Source organism: Dendrobates tinctorius, unplaced genomic scaffold, assembly GCF_039654945.1.
Source record: "Dendrobates tinctorius isolate UK_male_01 unplaced genomic scaffold, ASM3965494v1 ptg000102l, whole genome shotgun sequence".
Lineage (NCBI taxonomy): Eukaryota > Metazoa > Chordata > Amphibia > Anura > Dendrobatidae > Dendrobates > Dendrobates tinctorius.
In genome coordinates this window covers 41,602,856-41,619,528 of record NW_027361770.1, presented here as the reverse complement: position 1 = coordinate 41,619,528, position 16,673 = coordinate 41,602,856, and the positions used below count along the sequence as shown (strand labels likewise).

Here is a 16,673-nt window from a genome sequence, read left to right as displayed (position 1 = left end):
TGGGGTCCAATTTCTCCTGTTACCCTTGGGAAAATAAAAAATTGGTGGCAAAATATAATTTTTGTGAAAAAAATATTATTTTTAATTTTTATGGCTCTACATTATAAACTTCTGTGAAGCACTTGGGAGTTCAAAGTAGTCAGCACATATCTAGATAAGTTCCTTAGGAGGTCTAATTTCCAAAATTGTGTCACTTGTGGGGGCTTTCCACTGTTTAGGCACATCAGGGGCTAGGTGTGACGTCTGCCTGCGGTCTGGGCTGCAGCCAGACAACACCCCAAGAAACACTGATACCCTTTACCCCTATACAGGGATCTGGATTTATAGCAGAGCCCAGGAGGCGCTGTCTGAATAGGAGCAATGACCAGAGCAGGACGGTCGCCAGAAAGGTGTTCCAATGCAGGACACAGAGGCAATGATATCGGAGACTAAACCAGTCGGGCAGAAATGGTATAAAAACAGTAGACAGTAGTAGAGTCAGATTCCAGGCCGAAGCCAGAGTCATAAACCAGGAGAGTCGCAGAGGTACAGAATCGTTAGGCAGAAGCAGAGTCAGAATCCAGGCAGAAGTCAGAGTCATAAACCAGGAGAGTCGCAGAGGTACAGAATCGTTAGGCAGGAGCAGAGTCAGAATCCAGGCCGAAGTCAGAGTCATAAACCAGGAGAGTCGCAGAGGTACAGAATCGTTAGGCAGAAGCAGGGTCAGAAGTCCAGGCAAAAGTCAGAGTCAGTCAAACAGTAATTCACACAGTAACACACAGGGGAACCAGGAATATATCCGGCGGCCTGCAAGAGCAGTCCCAAGGTATTTGAGGGATCAGGTCATCCCTCACAGGCTCCTGGGCTGATGATGTCATCCGGACCGCCCCCAGGACCAGGCTGGATGGTGATGCACCAGCCCCTTCATGACTGACCGAAGAGCGAAGCCTGCATCCAGCGGACGCCTGCGCAGGAGCCTCATAACTATCGCCGCCATCACTCGGGGTTGAAGCACAGCGCCTCCCAGAGACCGAGGCCGGAACAGCAGGCCACGAGTCAGACGGTGATGGGACAGTCCGGCGCCTCCTAGTGGTCGAGGCCGGGACAGCAGGCCCTGAGTCTAAATGTGATGTGACAGTCCGGCGCCTCCTAGTGGCCGAGGCCGGGACAGCAGGCCCTGAGTCTGACGGTGACATGACACTAGGGTTGGGATTAGGGGTAGGGTGTGTTAGGGTTAGGTTTGTTGTTAGGGTTATGGTTAGGGTTGGGGGTGTGTTGGGGTTAGGGTTGGAGTTAGAATTGGGGGGTTTCCAATGTTTATACACATCAGGGACACTCCAAATGCGGCATGGCGTCTGATCTCAATTCCAGCCAATTTTGCATTGAAAAGTAAAACTACGCTCCTTCCGAGCTCTGCCATGCGCCCAAACAGTGGTTTACCTGCATATATGGGGTATCAGCGTACTTAGGACAAATTGTGCAACAACTTCTTTTTAGATGCTGTCCTTAGTGGAGTTGGAACCCAGGACTCCAGCACTGCAAGACTGCTAATGTTTTTGCTTTGACGACTCAACGTTCCCGGGGTTTGAAGCCTATCACTGCAATGCACACTGTGTGCCACACTGCTGTTTTGGAGAAAACCTCTGTCAAGATTGTCTTCAAGCATGTTTTGATACTACAGCATGGGTGCGTCCCTTGCAATTTCTCTTGTTACCCTTGGTAAAATAAAACAAATTGGATCTGAAGTAAATTTTTTTGTGAAAAAACGTTAATGTTCATTTATTTTTAAACATTCCAAAAATTCCTATGAAGCACCTGAAGGGTCAATAAACTTCTTGAATGTGGTTTTGAGTACTGTCAGGGGTGCAGTTTTTAGAATGGTGTCACTTTTGGATATTTTCTATCATATAGACCCCTCAAAGTGGCTTCAAATGTGATGTGGTCCCTAAAAAAATGGTTTTGTAAATTTTGTTGTAAAAATGAGAAATCACTGGTCAAATTTTAACCCTTATAATTTTTTTGTGACATATCTCTGTGATTTAAGGGCATGAAAAATCAAAGTTGGAAAATTGCAAAATTTTGCGCCAAATTTCCGTTTTTTTCACAAATAAACGCAAGTTGTATCAAAGAAATGTTACTACTATCATGAAGTACAATATGTCACGAGAAAACAATGTCAGAATCACCAGGATCCTTGGAAACGTTCCAGAGTTATTACTTCATAAAAGACTGGTCAGAATTGTAAAAGTTGGCCTGGTCATTACCATGCAAACCACCCTTGGGGGTAAAGGGGTTAAAGTCTTGCCTGGAACAATGCCGTGCACCAGTCTTTTTTACTCTTTTTCTTGTTGGATGAAGACATAGGTGGGCTGCGCTGCTGGAGTAAATCAATTTTTCAGAGATGATGATGAGAATAAAGTTTTTTTATTCACAACGTATTTCCACGCCATTTGAACAAACAAATGTGCAAAACATGACTGACCACATATTAGTTTTTTAAGGCGCAAAATAGATGTAAATTATAGCGGGAACACCCACAGGAACACTTAAACCAATAGATGAATTGGGAAGGTGAGGGAAGTTCAACTGGCAATTTCAAATTGATTAAATTTAGAGAAAAAAATAAGGATAACCATACTTATTGATGATTAAATGTAAATAGAGGACAAATGATTGCAATTTAGGAGAAGTGGGATAAGAACCCAGGATTGGCCAGTGAATAGAAGTCAGATGTGGGATATTTAACGGAGAAGCCACCTACGGGTTTTGCCTATGTAATTGGCATCCAGTTTGGACTTTTCACAACCCATCTTTTGTCATGCTTTGCACATTTGTCTTTTTCACTCAATAAAGAGAAGAATTCATTTACTCCAGCTGTGTAGCCTGCCTACACGTTCATATAACTGGATGCAATATCTCCTGGAGGATTTATCCACCAGCCATGGGACAGCAGCAGCTGTTTTCTTCATGCCTACATAGGAGTTGTGCCTGTCACCACTCCACCAGTTGAGCATAACCAGCACTCTCCTACTCTCCCTCCATAGGGTATCACCCTGTTCTGTGCTCTGTGTCCCACTTTTAGGGCTCATACCCATATGTGAGAAAAAAACCGGTCTGATTTCCAGACCGAAAAAATGGATGAGTGCTATGTGAGTTTTATGAGAGTGTCATGCGAGTGTATTGCAATTTCCATGCAATTTTTCCACGGAACATCCATATATGACATGCGTATGCACTCCGTATGCAATGCGATTTTAAAATGAGCTTTTACATACAGCAGTTCTCTCTATGTAAAAACTCATGTTAAAATAGCATTGTAAAACACAACTGTACACATCGTTTTGTGTGTGTGTATATATAAATGTATATATATATATATATATATCAAGAAAAAAGGGCAGCACTATCAAAATAATGTAGTATGTGCAAAACCTGTTCAGCAGTGTCCAAACAGCCAAATTATCAAAAGGAAAAAAAAATAGGCAGCACTCAAATTAAATGTGAAAACAGTGGATACTTTACTGATCCTCAGGTGGCAACGTTTCAACGCTTGACAAAGACGGGTCACCGTTGAAACGTTGCCACCTGAGGATCAGTAATGTATCCACTGTTTTCACATTCAATTTGAGTACTGCCTATTTTTTTTTTCCTTTTTTCCTTATATATATCTTTATATTTCATAGGGAGATAGCAGAATAGCCAATAATTAATTTGTTGGCTTCTGTAAAATCAATGGAAAAGCCGAAAGGATAGGAGACATAGTTTACATACAGTAAACCCATGCAGAGCAGTTAGATTTATAGATGTCAGTGACTAATACTGTTAGTAGTATGTGTGTGTAAAATTTGGGTCCTGTATGCCTTTAATAAAAGAATGTCTACATGGAAAAAATGGAGTGGTATCCCACGCAATTTTCTGCACTATAGAGGGAAAGCCAGTGACTGAGGGCAGATATTAATAGCCTAGAAAGGGACCATGGTTATTGCCCCCCCAGGCTAAAAATGTCTTCCTCCAGACACCCCACAAAAGGCGCATTTATAAGATGTGCCAATTCTGGCACTTAGCCTTTCTCTTCACACTGCCCTGTAGCGGGTGGTATATGGGGTAATAAGGGGTTAATGTCACCTATGCATTTTAAGGTGACATTAAGCCTGGCTTAGTAATGGAGAGGTGTCAATAAGATACCTATCCATTACTAATCCTATAGTTTGTAAAGGGTTAAATACATAAAGGCACAGCCAGAATAAAGTCTTTCAATGAAATAAAACAATAAACACAGTTTGCCATCTTTATTATTCAGCTAATCCATGTGACGCCCTCGATCTCCTGTTAAAAAGAAAAAAGTAGCAAACCAACAATATACCATACCTGTCCGGCATCCAGTCCCATGCCGTAATCCATATCTATGGGATATGCAGTTTACAACTGGGACTGATGCTAATGCGATCCCCCGGCTGTAAACCACTGATGAATGAATGATTTGATGCCATCACAGACTCAGTGATTAGCAGTGATGTCACTGAGTCTGCGCTCCCTCACTGTCTGAACTGAGATGAACTCTTGAGCATGGGAAAATACCAGTTGATTTTCCCACGCTCAAGAGTTCAGTGGGGGTCAGACCGTGAGTATGAGCAGCATCAGTGACATCATCTCTATTCACTGAAGCTGTTCTCGCAGCTGCCCTGAACTGCTGTGAGCTCAGGACCAGCATTTTTCCCACGGTCCTGAGGTCACAGCAGTTCATACTGGCTGCGAGAACAGCTTCAGTGAATAGAGGTGATGTCACTGATGTTGCGCACACTCAAAGCCTGACACCCACTGAACTCTTGAGCATGGGAAAATCAACTGTCATTTTCCCACGCTCAAGAGTTCAGGCAGTGAGAGAGCACAGACTCAATGACATCAGCGCTATTCACTGAGTCTGCGCTGGCATCATCTCATTCATTCATCAGTGGTTTACAGCCAGGGGGTCGCATTAGCACCACTCCCAGTTGTAAACTGTATATCCCCTAGATATGGATTACAGCATGGGACTGGACGCCGGACAGGTATTTTATGTAGTTGATTTGATATATTTTTTCTTTTTTACAGGAGAATGAGGGCTTCAGGGAATTAGCAGAAATTGTAAATATGGTTTAATTAAAAACAATAAAGGAATCTGTGTGTTTATTTCAAATAAAGGATTTTTTAATGGGTGTCTATTTTATTTACTATTTGACCATTTGGGGTTAGTAATGAGGGCATCTAATTGGCGCATCTTCATTACTAACCTCGGAGCTTGATGTCACAAAGGTGACATCAACACCTCAACTATTACACCATATCCCACCGCTACAGGGCACTGGGAAGAGCAAGGCTATGTGCCAGAATTGGCACATGTTATAGATGTGCCTTTTCTGGGGTGGCTGAGAGCTGGTGTTTGTAGCCGGGGGGAGGGGCACTATCCATGGCCCCTTCATAGGCTATAAATATCAGCTCTCAGCTGTCTGCATAGCTATTGCTGGCTATAAATTATAGGGGGACCCCCACACCATTTTTTCCATGAAATAATCATTTATTTATTAAATACATGTCAATAATTTTGCACACACACTATACTCATTGAATTTGTCACTGATGTGTGTGTGTATATATATATGATAGATATTTAATATATATTAAATATATATATATTATATCTATCTATATAATATATATGTATATAAATTATATATATATATATATATATATTATTTATATATATATATATATATATACTATCGTTCAAAAGTTTAGGGTCTATTACAAATTTCCTTATTTTTGAAAGAAAAGCACAGTTTTTTCCAATGAAGCGAACATTAAATGATTCAGAAATACACTCTATATATTGTTAATGTGATAAATGACTTTTGTAGCTGCAAATGTCTGGTTTGTAATGTAATATCTTCATAGGTGTATAGAGGCCCATTTCCAGCAACCATCACTCCAGTTTTTTTATGGTACTTTGTGTTTGCTAACTGTGTAAGAAGGCTAATGGATGGTTAGAATACTCTTGAAAACCCTTATGCAAGTATGTTAGCACAGCTGAAAACAGTTTGGCTAATTAGAGAACCTGACCTTCCTTTGAGCTAGTTGAGAATCTGGAGCATTACATTTGTTTTTAAAAAAAATAAGTCCAGCACTGTAAGTCCATAAAATCCATTTTCTTTTATTTCATCACTTCCAATAGTATAAAAGCAATTACGTCATTGTGGGAGGGGCTTCTGGAATCATGGGGTGAAATTTCTCCAGATTACCTCAGCAAATTAACTGCTAGAATGCCAAAGGTCTGCAATGCTGTAATTGCTGCAAAGGGAGCATTCTTTGACGAAAGCAAAGTTTGAAGGAGGAAATTATTATTTCAAATAAAAATCTTTTTTTGAACCTTGTCAATGTCTGGAATAGATTTTAAATTCATTTGGCAACTCATTTGATTAATAAAAGTATGCGATTTCATGGAAAACACAAAATTATCTGGGTGACCCCAAACTTTTGAACGGTAGTATATATATACTAGATGGAAGCCCCATGCTATCGCATCAGGAGGGCGGTAATGTCACGATGGGGGCAGGCTTTGCAGGGTTGAGAATCTCTCCACCCATGTGCTCACCCACCTATCCACTCTATTTTTCCCCATGTGCTGACTTCTGTCTGTTCTCTCTTGTTTGACCTTTCTACCCCATGTGCTATCCCCCTTGTCTGCTGTCTCTCTCCTTCCTGTGCTGTATTCTCCCCTCATGTGCTGTCCCGTTTGAGCTGTCTCCGCCCTGTGCTCTATCTCTCACCTCTGTGTCTGACCATGTACAAGACATATCACAGCTCCTGGGCAGGGGTGGAAGCAAAAGTCAATACTGACTTTACAGCAGGAGATCACAGAGGATACATTTTGTGATGTAAAATATTGTTTAAAAACAGTCAGTGAAATATTGTTCTTGTCAGAATAGGAAATGAAAGTCTGCAACTTGGGTCTTGTCTTGTCTTGTGTGGCATATTCCTGCTTCTATGGATCTGGTACTTAGTGCTTGCTCTTGTGCTGCTATAATTAGTGCCTCTGTGCTGTCTCGGAGTCCAGCTTTCTCCAGCTATTGGTAGGATTTCTCCATGTCAGCCACTTCCATTATCTGTCGATGGTACATCCCATGCAGCGGCTTGTCTTACCGTGACTCTTCATGATCATGTTCTTCCTTCCAGATTAATTGTTATTGCTGCCTTAGGCTTTCTCTCACCATCTCATCTTTTGGCGCCATTCTTCTGATGTATTCCTGGATACTCCTTGTTTCATCCGTGATGGTGGCTTGGATGCTTATCAAGCCTCAACCATCCTCCTTTCTGTTGACATACAATCTTTGAGTGCTAGACTTAGGGTGGAGACCTCCATGCATTGTGAGGAGCTTTCGTGTCTTCACATCTGCAGCTTCCATCATATATATATATTGTAGTGCAGTGACCCCTGTGACAGCTAGGGGGCGCTATGTGGGCTCCCCAGGTCATGCATACAGGTGTTCCTTCTGTAAGGATGCAGAAACAGTGACTGGCAGGGTTGTGAATGGCCGATATATGTCACAGGGATGGATGCTCCCTGAGATGCAACCCGGAGTGTTTTATTATTAGTGCACGTGAGCACTAAGATAACGGATAGTGCACCTGGGTCTGGGTTGCGAGTAGCTATGAGAGATGGGAGGGTCAGGCTACCCATATGACCTCACCTTTGGGTGAGGGTGCTGGCTGTAGCCCTGTTTTCCTTCCGGAGCTGCAGGTATATTCGGGACCTGCCGTGAGGTCATGACCAGGTGACCAGCCATGTGATCCATACCTCACATGTAGGTGGGGTTACAGCCTACATAATGAAGGTGTATTTAGCACATGAGAGAGTGTTGGGAGTCTGGATTGTGCACAGATTTCCATGTGTCCAGGTGGGACACTACAGAGTTGTCTGTGACCTGGGAGGTAGAAGGCCTCCTATGTGTGTGGCTCCTGGCCAACCCTGCTTGCTGGATATCACACAGCCTGGGGAAGCAGTGCTGGCTTTCCTGAACCAGAGGAGCAAGGTCTGTGAGATACCTCCAGAGTGGATGGTCAGACAACCGTGAGTGGCACTGACCCCGGTCAGTAAGAGACTGTACTGTCCTATGGAACTGAGTGTTTAACGGACATTGCCCTGACCTGTGTGTGAACAGGGTCTGAGGGAGCAAAGCCCTGTTTATGGACATTATTATTTTTATGTTGCCGGACCTAAAGGCTGACTACCCTGTGTGCTGCTGGGGATATGGAGCAATAAACCCAGGAGAGCGTTTAAGGAAATTGTGTCTTCCTGTATGTTATAGCGCTGCCAAGCGGGCGTTCCCCAATACACTCAGTGAGCGCTACCTTACTATATATATATTATGTATGTATTACATATACATATTATATCTATATATATTATATGTGTATATATATATATACACTGCTCAAAAAAATAAAGGGAACACTTAAACAACAGAATATATCTCCAAATAAATCAAACTTCTGTGAAATGAAACTGTCCACTTAGGATGCAACACTGATTGACAATCAATTTCACATGCTGTTGTGCAAATAGAATAGACAACAGATGGAAATTATTGGCAATTATCAAGACACCAGGCAGGCAGACAGCGGCGAGCAGCGTTGGAACCGGGACAGGTGAATATAGCATATACTTACTTCCCCCTGGTGCGTCTGTGCAGCCCCGTTCTCCCACGGTCTTCCTTCAGCGGTCACGTGGTACCGCTCATTAAAGTCATAAATATGTGCATATTCATGACTTTAATGAGCGGTACCATGTGATGGCTATAGGAAGGAAAGGTGACCATGGGACAAGCAGGGGGGCTGCAGAGATGCGCCAGAGGTGCTAGGTGGAGGCCTAGAAGAACCACTGGCTCCAGTTTTTTAGCACAAGGTTAGAGGAGGCTAGTTTTTTTTAAAGCTGGGAAATTTGCATCACCTGGCCTTTTCTAACAATGTTAGTGAACAAGCCATAACCCTAACAGGCTGATTAAGGTTTGAAACCTTGGTCAAAGTTATCTGAGCACACAAATCTCCAAGGCTCCCCAAACTTTTGTATCAGCCCATTTTCCTTTTTGTAATTTTAAAATGTAAAACATATATATATATGTATATATATATATATATATATATATATATATATATATATATCTTGAAATACAAAGCAAATGTGTCATCTTAACTTCAGACCTTTTAGAGATCATTTCATCCTCGACTTGCTTAACTGTTCGCAATTTTGAATTGTGGTGCCCAAACTTTTACATGCCACTGTATAATAGTGAGTGCCACAAGATGTCCTCAACACATCTGTTAAAATAAAGATAATGTGGCCAATACAATTTAAGGATCATAGCAATATACCTGAGATTCGGGCTTTTGTCTTGGGAGAAAATGAATTAGAATACAACCAAGAACAGAAAAAACAGGAATATTTTTCTTGATATATATTTCTCATCGTGTCAATTAATTATCGGTTGTAAAAAAAAAAGGCATGCCACTTCTCTAGTATATTTATTTACTGTTATTTACTGTTTTTTTTTAGATCATAAAAGATCAGAAGCTTCTGATAATAGTCGGTGGAATGTTATTGATTGATCTATGTATTTTGATATGTTGGCAAATAGTTGACCCTTTAAAAAGGACAGTTGAAGAATACAACCTTGAGGTAAGATACCAGTTTTATTCATTATATTAGCTTAAACTGATTGTTCACCGCTGAGCAAAATTTGTTTTCCTCAAACCAGGTCCAATATTGTCCCATATATAGACTACCAAATCCATGCTACCTATCCCAGAAACGGTCTTAAACAGGAACTGTCAGCTCTCCTGACATGTCTCTTGCATTCCCCACAAAGAACAATTCTGCAGCATCTTCTCTTTTTTGCAATTCTTCTGTTAGTGATCCAAGATATGTATCATTAAATTGACAATTGGGCGTCAAAGGGATGTGTCCCTATATAAAGTGATTCATTGATCATGTCAGACCTTGCAAGGACACACCCCCAAGATGTAACACCCAATTGTCAATTAATTTATATATTTCCAACAGAAATAACAGAGGAACCTCATAATGTCAATTCTAAGACTTCTTATATTTTGGAGAATGCATTTATATATGAAAAACAGAAATCTGATGAAAGGTGACAGTTCCACTTTAAATAATATTTAGACTGCCTATGTCAATTTATTTATAGTAAATTTAGAGTACTAACTTTTTTTTTACTTTCATTTATCCCATCTTTTTCATTTCCTTTCACATTTTTCTTTAATTTTTCAGCAACTTTGCTGCATGAGAGCATGTTTTTTGTAGGATGAGTTGTAATTCTAGCTGTGACCATTAGAGAAAAATTCCAAGTGGAATTTAAAAAATGCCATAAAAAGACATCCTAGCTTTGGTCTACAAAAAAAGACAGGTTACAGTGATTTCAAATTTATATAGTCTTTTATATTTTACTATTTAAATAAAAAAAAGTGTTGCTATATTCTAAGGGCTATAACTTTTTGTCTATTGAATGAGTTGTGTGGGAGCATTTTTTTGCCAGGGTTAGCTATTGTTTTCTTTGGTTGAATGTCTGGTACATACAATTTTGTGATCTCTTTTTGTTTTTTAGGTATGAAATAAATACATTCTATAGAATAGAGATGAATATGAAAATACTGTGTTTTTTATTGTTTTTAAGATTGCTTAAGTGTTTGTTTTGAGTAATGGGAATTTAATTTTAGATTATAGTTTTTATATATATATATTTTTAAATTTAACTGTTTTCCACATTTTTTTTAGAAAAGTCCTTAGAGGACTAAAACCTGTCATTACTTCATAGTTTTTATAATATTGCAAGACTATCGGACTGTAGTCTATTGTAAAATTGACAAACGCCTATTAACACCATTTTACCATGACTAAAGTACATTTAAATCAAAAGATCATGAAATACAAATAATCTCCACAATTGGGTGAGATTGAATAAAATGTTCCTGTGCTGGGATAATCTTATAAATGTGCCCCTGCTGTGTACTGTGTAGTGACAGTATCTGACCACACAGCTCCTGGACAAGGGAAGAAGAAATAATATACAGACAGGACAGCATGGTATCGCTGACGCTGCTTTCTGTGAGGTAAAACATTTCACTGCCTAATTTTTTACCAATGTTTTACCTCATAGATAGAATCAGCTGTGATTTCTGCTGTAATGTCTGTATCTTCTCTTTTGCTTCCTCCCCTACCCAGGAGCTGTGGTATGATCAGACCATGTCCCTACACAGTCAGGCACAGTCATTACACAGTACACAGCAGGGGCACATTTACAATCTTTGCCAAAAGTGTTGGCATGCTTGAGATTGTTCCAGAAAATGATTGCAATTATAGCTGTTTTGTTATACACATGCTTATATAATTTGTGTGCATTGGACATAAAACACAGAGAAAAAAAGGCAAATCGGTCAATTTTAGTTATGCCGTAGATTTGAAACTTTGTGCTAGACAAAAACAGTTCTGTCATAACACTATATTAACAAATGGATCAGCATAAAATCTTGAACCTAAACAAGACCTAGTGCTGATAGAGCAATAGTCACTTTAATGGAATGTTCACACAATTAGTGATGAGCGAGTATTCTCGTTGCTCGGGTTTTTCCCGAGCATGCTCGGGTGATATCCGAGTATTTTGGTGTGCTCGGAGATTTAGTTTTTGTCGAAGTAGCTGCATGATTTATGGCTAATAGACAGCCTGAATACATGTGGGGATTCCCTAACAAATAGGCATTCCTCAGATGTATTCAGTCTGTCCAGCAGCCACAAATCATGCAGCTGCATCGACACAAACTAAATCTCTGAGCACGCCAAAATACTCGGAGGACACCCGAGCATGCTCGGGAAAACACGAGCAACGAGTATACTTGCTCATCACTACACACAATGTCTTTTTCAGGTGTACTCTGGCTGAAATCCACTTGAATAAGTATTTAGAAATGCTAACAAGGATTAACATATACACTGCAATACCAAAATGACTTCCTGTGCAAACGTTCAGTCTTTATGAGCTTCTTTTTTTTTTATAATTCTTTATTTATGGAATTTTACTTCAGAAAAATCAGAACAGTATAACAAATACTACACAGCAATAAAAGTCAGTGACTGGACCATCAATATTCTTACATATTGTGTGTATAAACAATATCAAATAACTAATCACCTTTACACGGTATTAGAAGAAATAAAGAAAAGAGATGGAAAGAGAAGATAAACTACTCAATATAGAAATTTAATACAAGAGAAAAGAGAAGAAAAAAAAGAAAAAAAAGGATAAGAGAGGGTAACAGGGGGAGGGAAGAAGAACGCTGTTCAATGCTCACTGTCTTCTTTATTTTGATAATCACTGATCATACAATCTCTCTACGATAAGATCTATATTCCTCTGATTGTTGATATTCTAGTCAGCTAGACCAAGTATCTCTGAACTTTGCATAGTTCTCATGTAAGGACGCAGTTAGATCTTCCATATGCATTAGGTCATTCACCTTTGTGATCCATTAGGCAACCGAGGGACATACTGTTCTCTTCCACGCCAGGGGAATACAGGTGCGAGCCGCCATTATCAGGAATCTTAGAAGAGAGCGCCTGTAAGTGTTAGTGGGGATCCCGCAGTGATGCAGCAAAAACCGAGCCGAACCCAACTCGCCCTCATAATCTGTAACTTTACGTATGATGCTACTAACCCTAGACCAAAAGGGATTGAGCACTCTGCACTCCCAGAAGTTATGAATAAGTGAGCCTTCTGCCTCGCCACACCTCCAGCACAAAGGATTTAAGGATGGAAACATTTTATTAAGGCGAGTGGGGACTCTATACCAGCGTGTCAACAATTTATAGCTTGCCTCCTGAAACCTGGAACTGATTGATGTTGTATGTGCGAGAGTGAATATTCTAGCTCCCTGTTCCATGTTAAGATCTAGCCCCAAGTCGCTCTCCCACTGTGTCATGTAAGGGGGCGGTCTCGGTTCTGGTGACGAGATTAGCATTGCGTATATTGTAGACAAAGCATGTCTATATGTGCCGGAACCAATGCAGATATTTTCAAATAGGGTTCTAGTTTTACAAAACCTATTTTTAGGAGGGAGCCTACTAAAAAAGTGTTTAAGCTGTAAGCATCTCCAAAGCCCAAGAGGGACCGGAGCAGACATAGCTCCAAGAGATTCAGTTGATGGCCACTCATCCCCATCCTCCCAACTCTCCACTCAATTCCTGCCTCGATCCATGACTTGAATATTGTGTCTGAAACACTTGGTTTAAAGGTCGGATAACTTAGTATCAGTGTGAGTGCTGAGTCGTTAGGGATTACTTTTGATAGTACAAGTAGCTGTCACAACTATGTAATGTAGGCCTTATGATAGGATGGTTCCTCAAGCCTTCCAGGTCCTTTATCGCCACCCAAGGGAGAAAATGTAGGGGCCAGGAGGTAAAGCTCTGTTCGATCTGTACCCATAATTTATTTTCCCCATTTCTACACCAGTTTACAACCCGTGTGAGGTGACTCGCCAGATGATACAACTTAATGTCAGGGAGACCCACTCCACCCTCCACTCTAGACCTACATAACACCGAACGACTAAGTCTTGAACCTCTTCCATTCCATATGAATTTAGTTTGGATCCTATTGATTGACTTAAAAAAGGAAAATGGTATTTTAATAGGCAAAGACTGTAGATAGTATAGAATTCTGGGCAGTACATTCATTTTAAACAACTGGCATCTGCCCAACCAAGTAAAGGTTAATTTTGCCCATCTGACACAATCTGTACGAATAGAATTAATAAGGTTTGGGAAATTACATTTGTATAATGCTTGAATATCTGCTGTAATACATAGACCCAAATAATCCAAGGCCTGTGAGGACCACCTATAACCAAAAGCAGCCCTTAGTCAGTCCATAAGTGAGGGGGATAAATTGATATTCAAAACTTCCGATTTAGATTGATTAATCTTAAAATTTGAGAGATTGGAATATTTCTCCAACTTCTTTGTGAGATTAGGGAGGGAAATCTCATGTTTAGGAATGAAAAACAGCAAGTCGTCTGCATAAGCTGTGATTTTATGCATAGTTGATCCCCCTATATTTATATTCGCTATTATGCATCGAAGCAGGGGTTCAAGAGTCAAAACAAATATTAATGGGGAGAGGAGGCAACCATGACGGGTGCCATTTTTAATGCTGAAAGAGTCAGAGAGGATGCCGTTCACCCGCACCCTAACAGACGGTGTCGAGTACAGGGACATCACCCATTGTAGCATCTTCTCTCCCAGACCTATATGAATCAGAGTTTCTTCCATAAATGTCCAATCAACTCTATCAAGCACTTTTTCTGTGTCCGTCGAGAGCAACATTAAGGGAGAGCCAGAGAGTTTAGCTTTATATATTAGATTTATTGCTTTGATGGTGTTGTCCCGAGCTTCTCGCTCCAACACAAAACTAGCCTGGTCCGTTTGAATGAGATTACACACTAGGGGAGACAATCTAGCTGCCAAAATCTTAGCGAATAGCTTAGTGTCTACATTTAGTAACGAGATTGGGCGGTAGATGGAACACTGCGAGGGGTCTTTCCCCGGCTTGTGGAATCCTGTTATAATCGCTCTAAGAGCGTCTTCTGGAGGCGACGGGGTCACCGCCATGGCGTTGAATGCATTTTTTAAGTGAGGGGTCAACTTTTCCCGCAGCTTTTTATAATAAGCAAGGGAGAACCCATCCGGGCCTGGAGCTTTCCCTGACCTGGAAGAGGAAATTGCATATGTGATTTCCTGGTCTGTGATTGGTTCTTCCAAGGATGCCACTTCAAACTCCTGAAGAGAAGGCAGTCCTGAGGTTTTGATGTATTTTGTAATACGAGACCTGAATTCTGATTGGTTAGAGTGAGAGTTTCTATCATTTATATTATACAGAGAGGCATAATACTTTTGGAAGGCAGAGGCTATCTCAATAGGGAGTTTTAATCGGGAGATCCCTGTAGATAGTACAATATCTAAGACATATTTGGCAGCCTTTTGCAGTCTCGCAGCCCTGGCTAGCGACTTCCCAGCCTTATTTCCGTGTTTATAATAGTGCCGCCTACATCTGGAAAGGAGTCCCTTTGCTTTTTTGATCAATATAGACCTAAGTGCTTCCCTCGTTGTGAGCAGTGAGTCTCTCACATCAACTGTCAGAGTCCTTTTGTGGCGCGTTTCTAGGTCCCTGAGTCGTGTCAACAGATCAGCAATCTCAGCCTCCCTCTTCCTTTTTAATCTAGCTCCATGTTTTACAAGCACACCTCTTATGACACATTTATGTGCCTCCCAGACCATGGTCGGGGAGGTGTCTCCCGTAACATGAGCTTCTTTTAACCACTGCACGTTTCAAAAGATGTTATGCATCTAAAAAGAAGTGACCAGGGGAAGAGTCTTGAGGAGATCATTTGCATATTCCCAGTGCCTTCTGGGATAAGTGAAGAGTCTCCGCGAGCTCAACGATCACTGGGTTTTGGCCGTTGCAGCTGAAAAGAGGAAATCGGAAAACCAGGGGAAGAGTCTTGAGGAGATCATTTGCATATTCCCAGTGCCTTCTGGGATAAGTGAAGAGTCTCCGCGAGCTCAACGATCACTGGGTTTTGGCCGTTGCAGCTGAAAAGAGGAAATCGGAAAACCAGGGGAAGAGTCTTGAGGAGATCATTTGCATATTCCCAGTGCCTTCTGGGATAAGTGAAGAGTCTCCGCGAGCTCAACGATCACTGGGTTTTGGCCGTTGCAGCTGAAAAGAGGAAATCGGAAAACCAGGGGAAGAGTCTTGAGGAGATCATTTGCATATTCCCAGTGCCTTCTGGGATAAGTGAAGAGTCTCCGCGAGCTCAACGATCACTGGGTTTTGGCCGTTGCAGCTGAAAAGAGGAAATCGGAAAACCAGGGGAAGAGTCTTGAGGAGATCATTTGCATATTCCCAGTGCCTTCTGGGATAAGTGAAGAGTCTCCGGGAGCTCAACGATCACTGGGTTTTGGCCGTTGCAGCTGAAAAGAGGAAATCGGAAAACCAGGGGAAGAGTCTTGAGGAGATCATTTGCATATTCCCAGTGCCTTCTGGGATAAGTGAAGAGTCTCCGCGAGCTCAACGATCACTGGGTTTTGGCCGTTGCAGCTGAAAAGAGGAAATTGGAAAAACTGCGCGCCGATAGGCGCGCGAATTTTGGCTCATCTTTCATCGTTTTTAAGAAATCTCAAGATGGAAGAGGCCAGGAGCCATTTGGTGAGCTGCATTTCTTGCTACATGTTCACAGACTTACCAGTGGAAAAGCCAAACTTCACATGCCACAAATGCAAGCTTGTGTCCCTGTTGGAGGAAAAGTTGCAAAATCTCGAAGAGAGGTTAGCTACGTTGAAGATCATTAAGGAAGGTGAAGAGTTCTTGGACAGAGCAGAATTATCTCTTCATGTTACAGAAAGAGAAGAAATTCGAAGTGCACCTGAAGAAACAGAGGAATGGAGACATGTGACCCAGAGAAGCAGGAGGATCAGGAGGCAGTCAGCACCCATACTGCTCAGAAACCAGTACCAGGCTCTCACGCAGGAAAACAATGAAGAAATACATCAGGATAAGACTTTGCCAACAAGCAGCAACCTTGTACGCCTTCAG

General features: G+C 41.3%; 1 protein-coding gene across 1 annotated transcript in view; it reads left to right on the top strand.

The window, feature by feature from the left end:
• GABBR2 (gamma-aminobutyric acid type B receptor subunit 2) overlaps positions 1–16,673 on the top strand; it is a 1,198,492-nt gene that overhangs the window by 905,277 nt on the left and 276,542 nt on the right. The window contains exon 13 of the mRNA XM_073587861.1: positions 9,566–9,688. Coding sequence (XP_073443962.1) covers positions 9,566–9,688 — 123 coding nt within the window. The remainder of the gene's footprint in view (positions 1–9,565; positions 9,689–16,673) is intronic.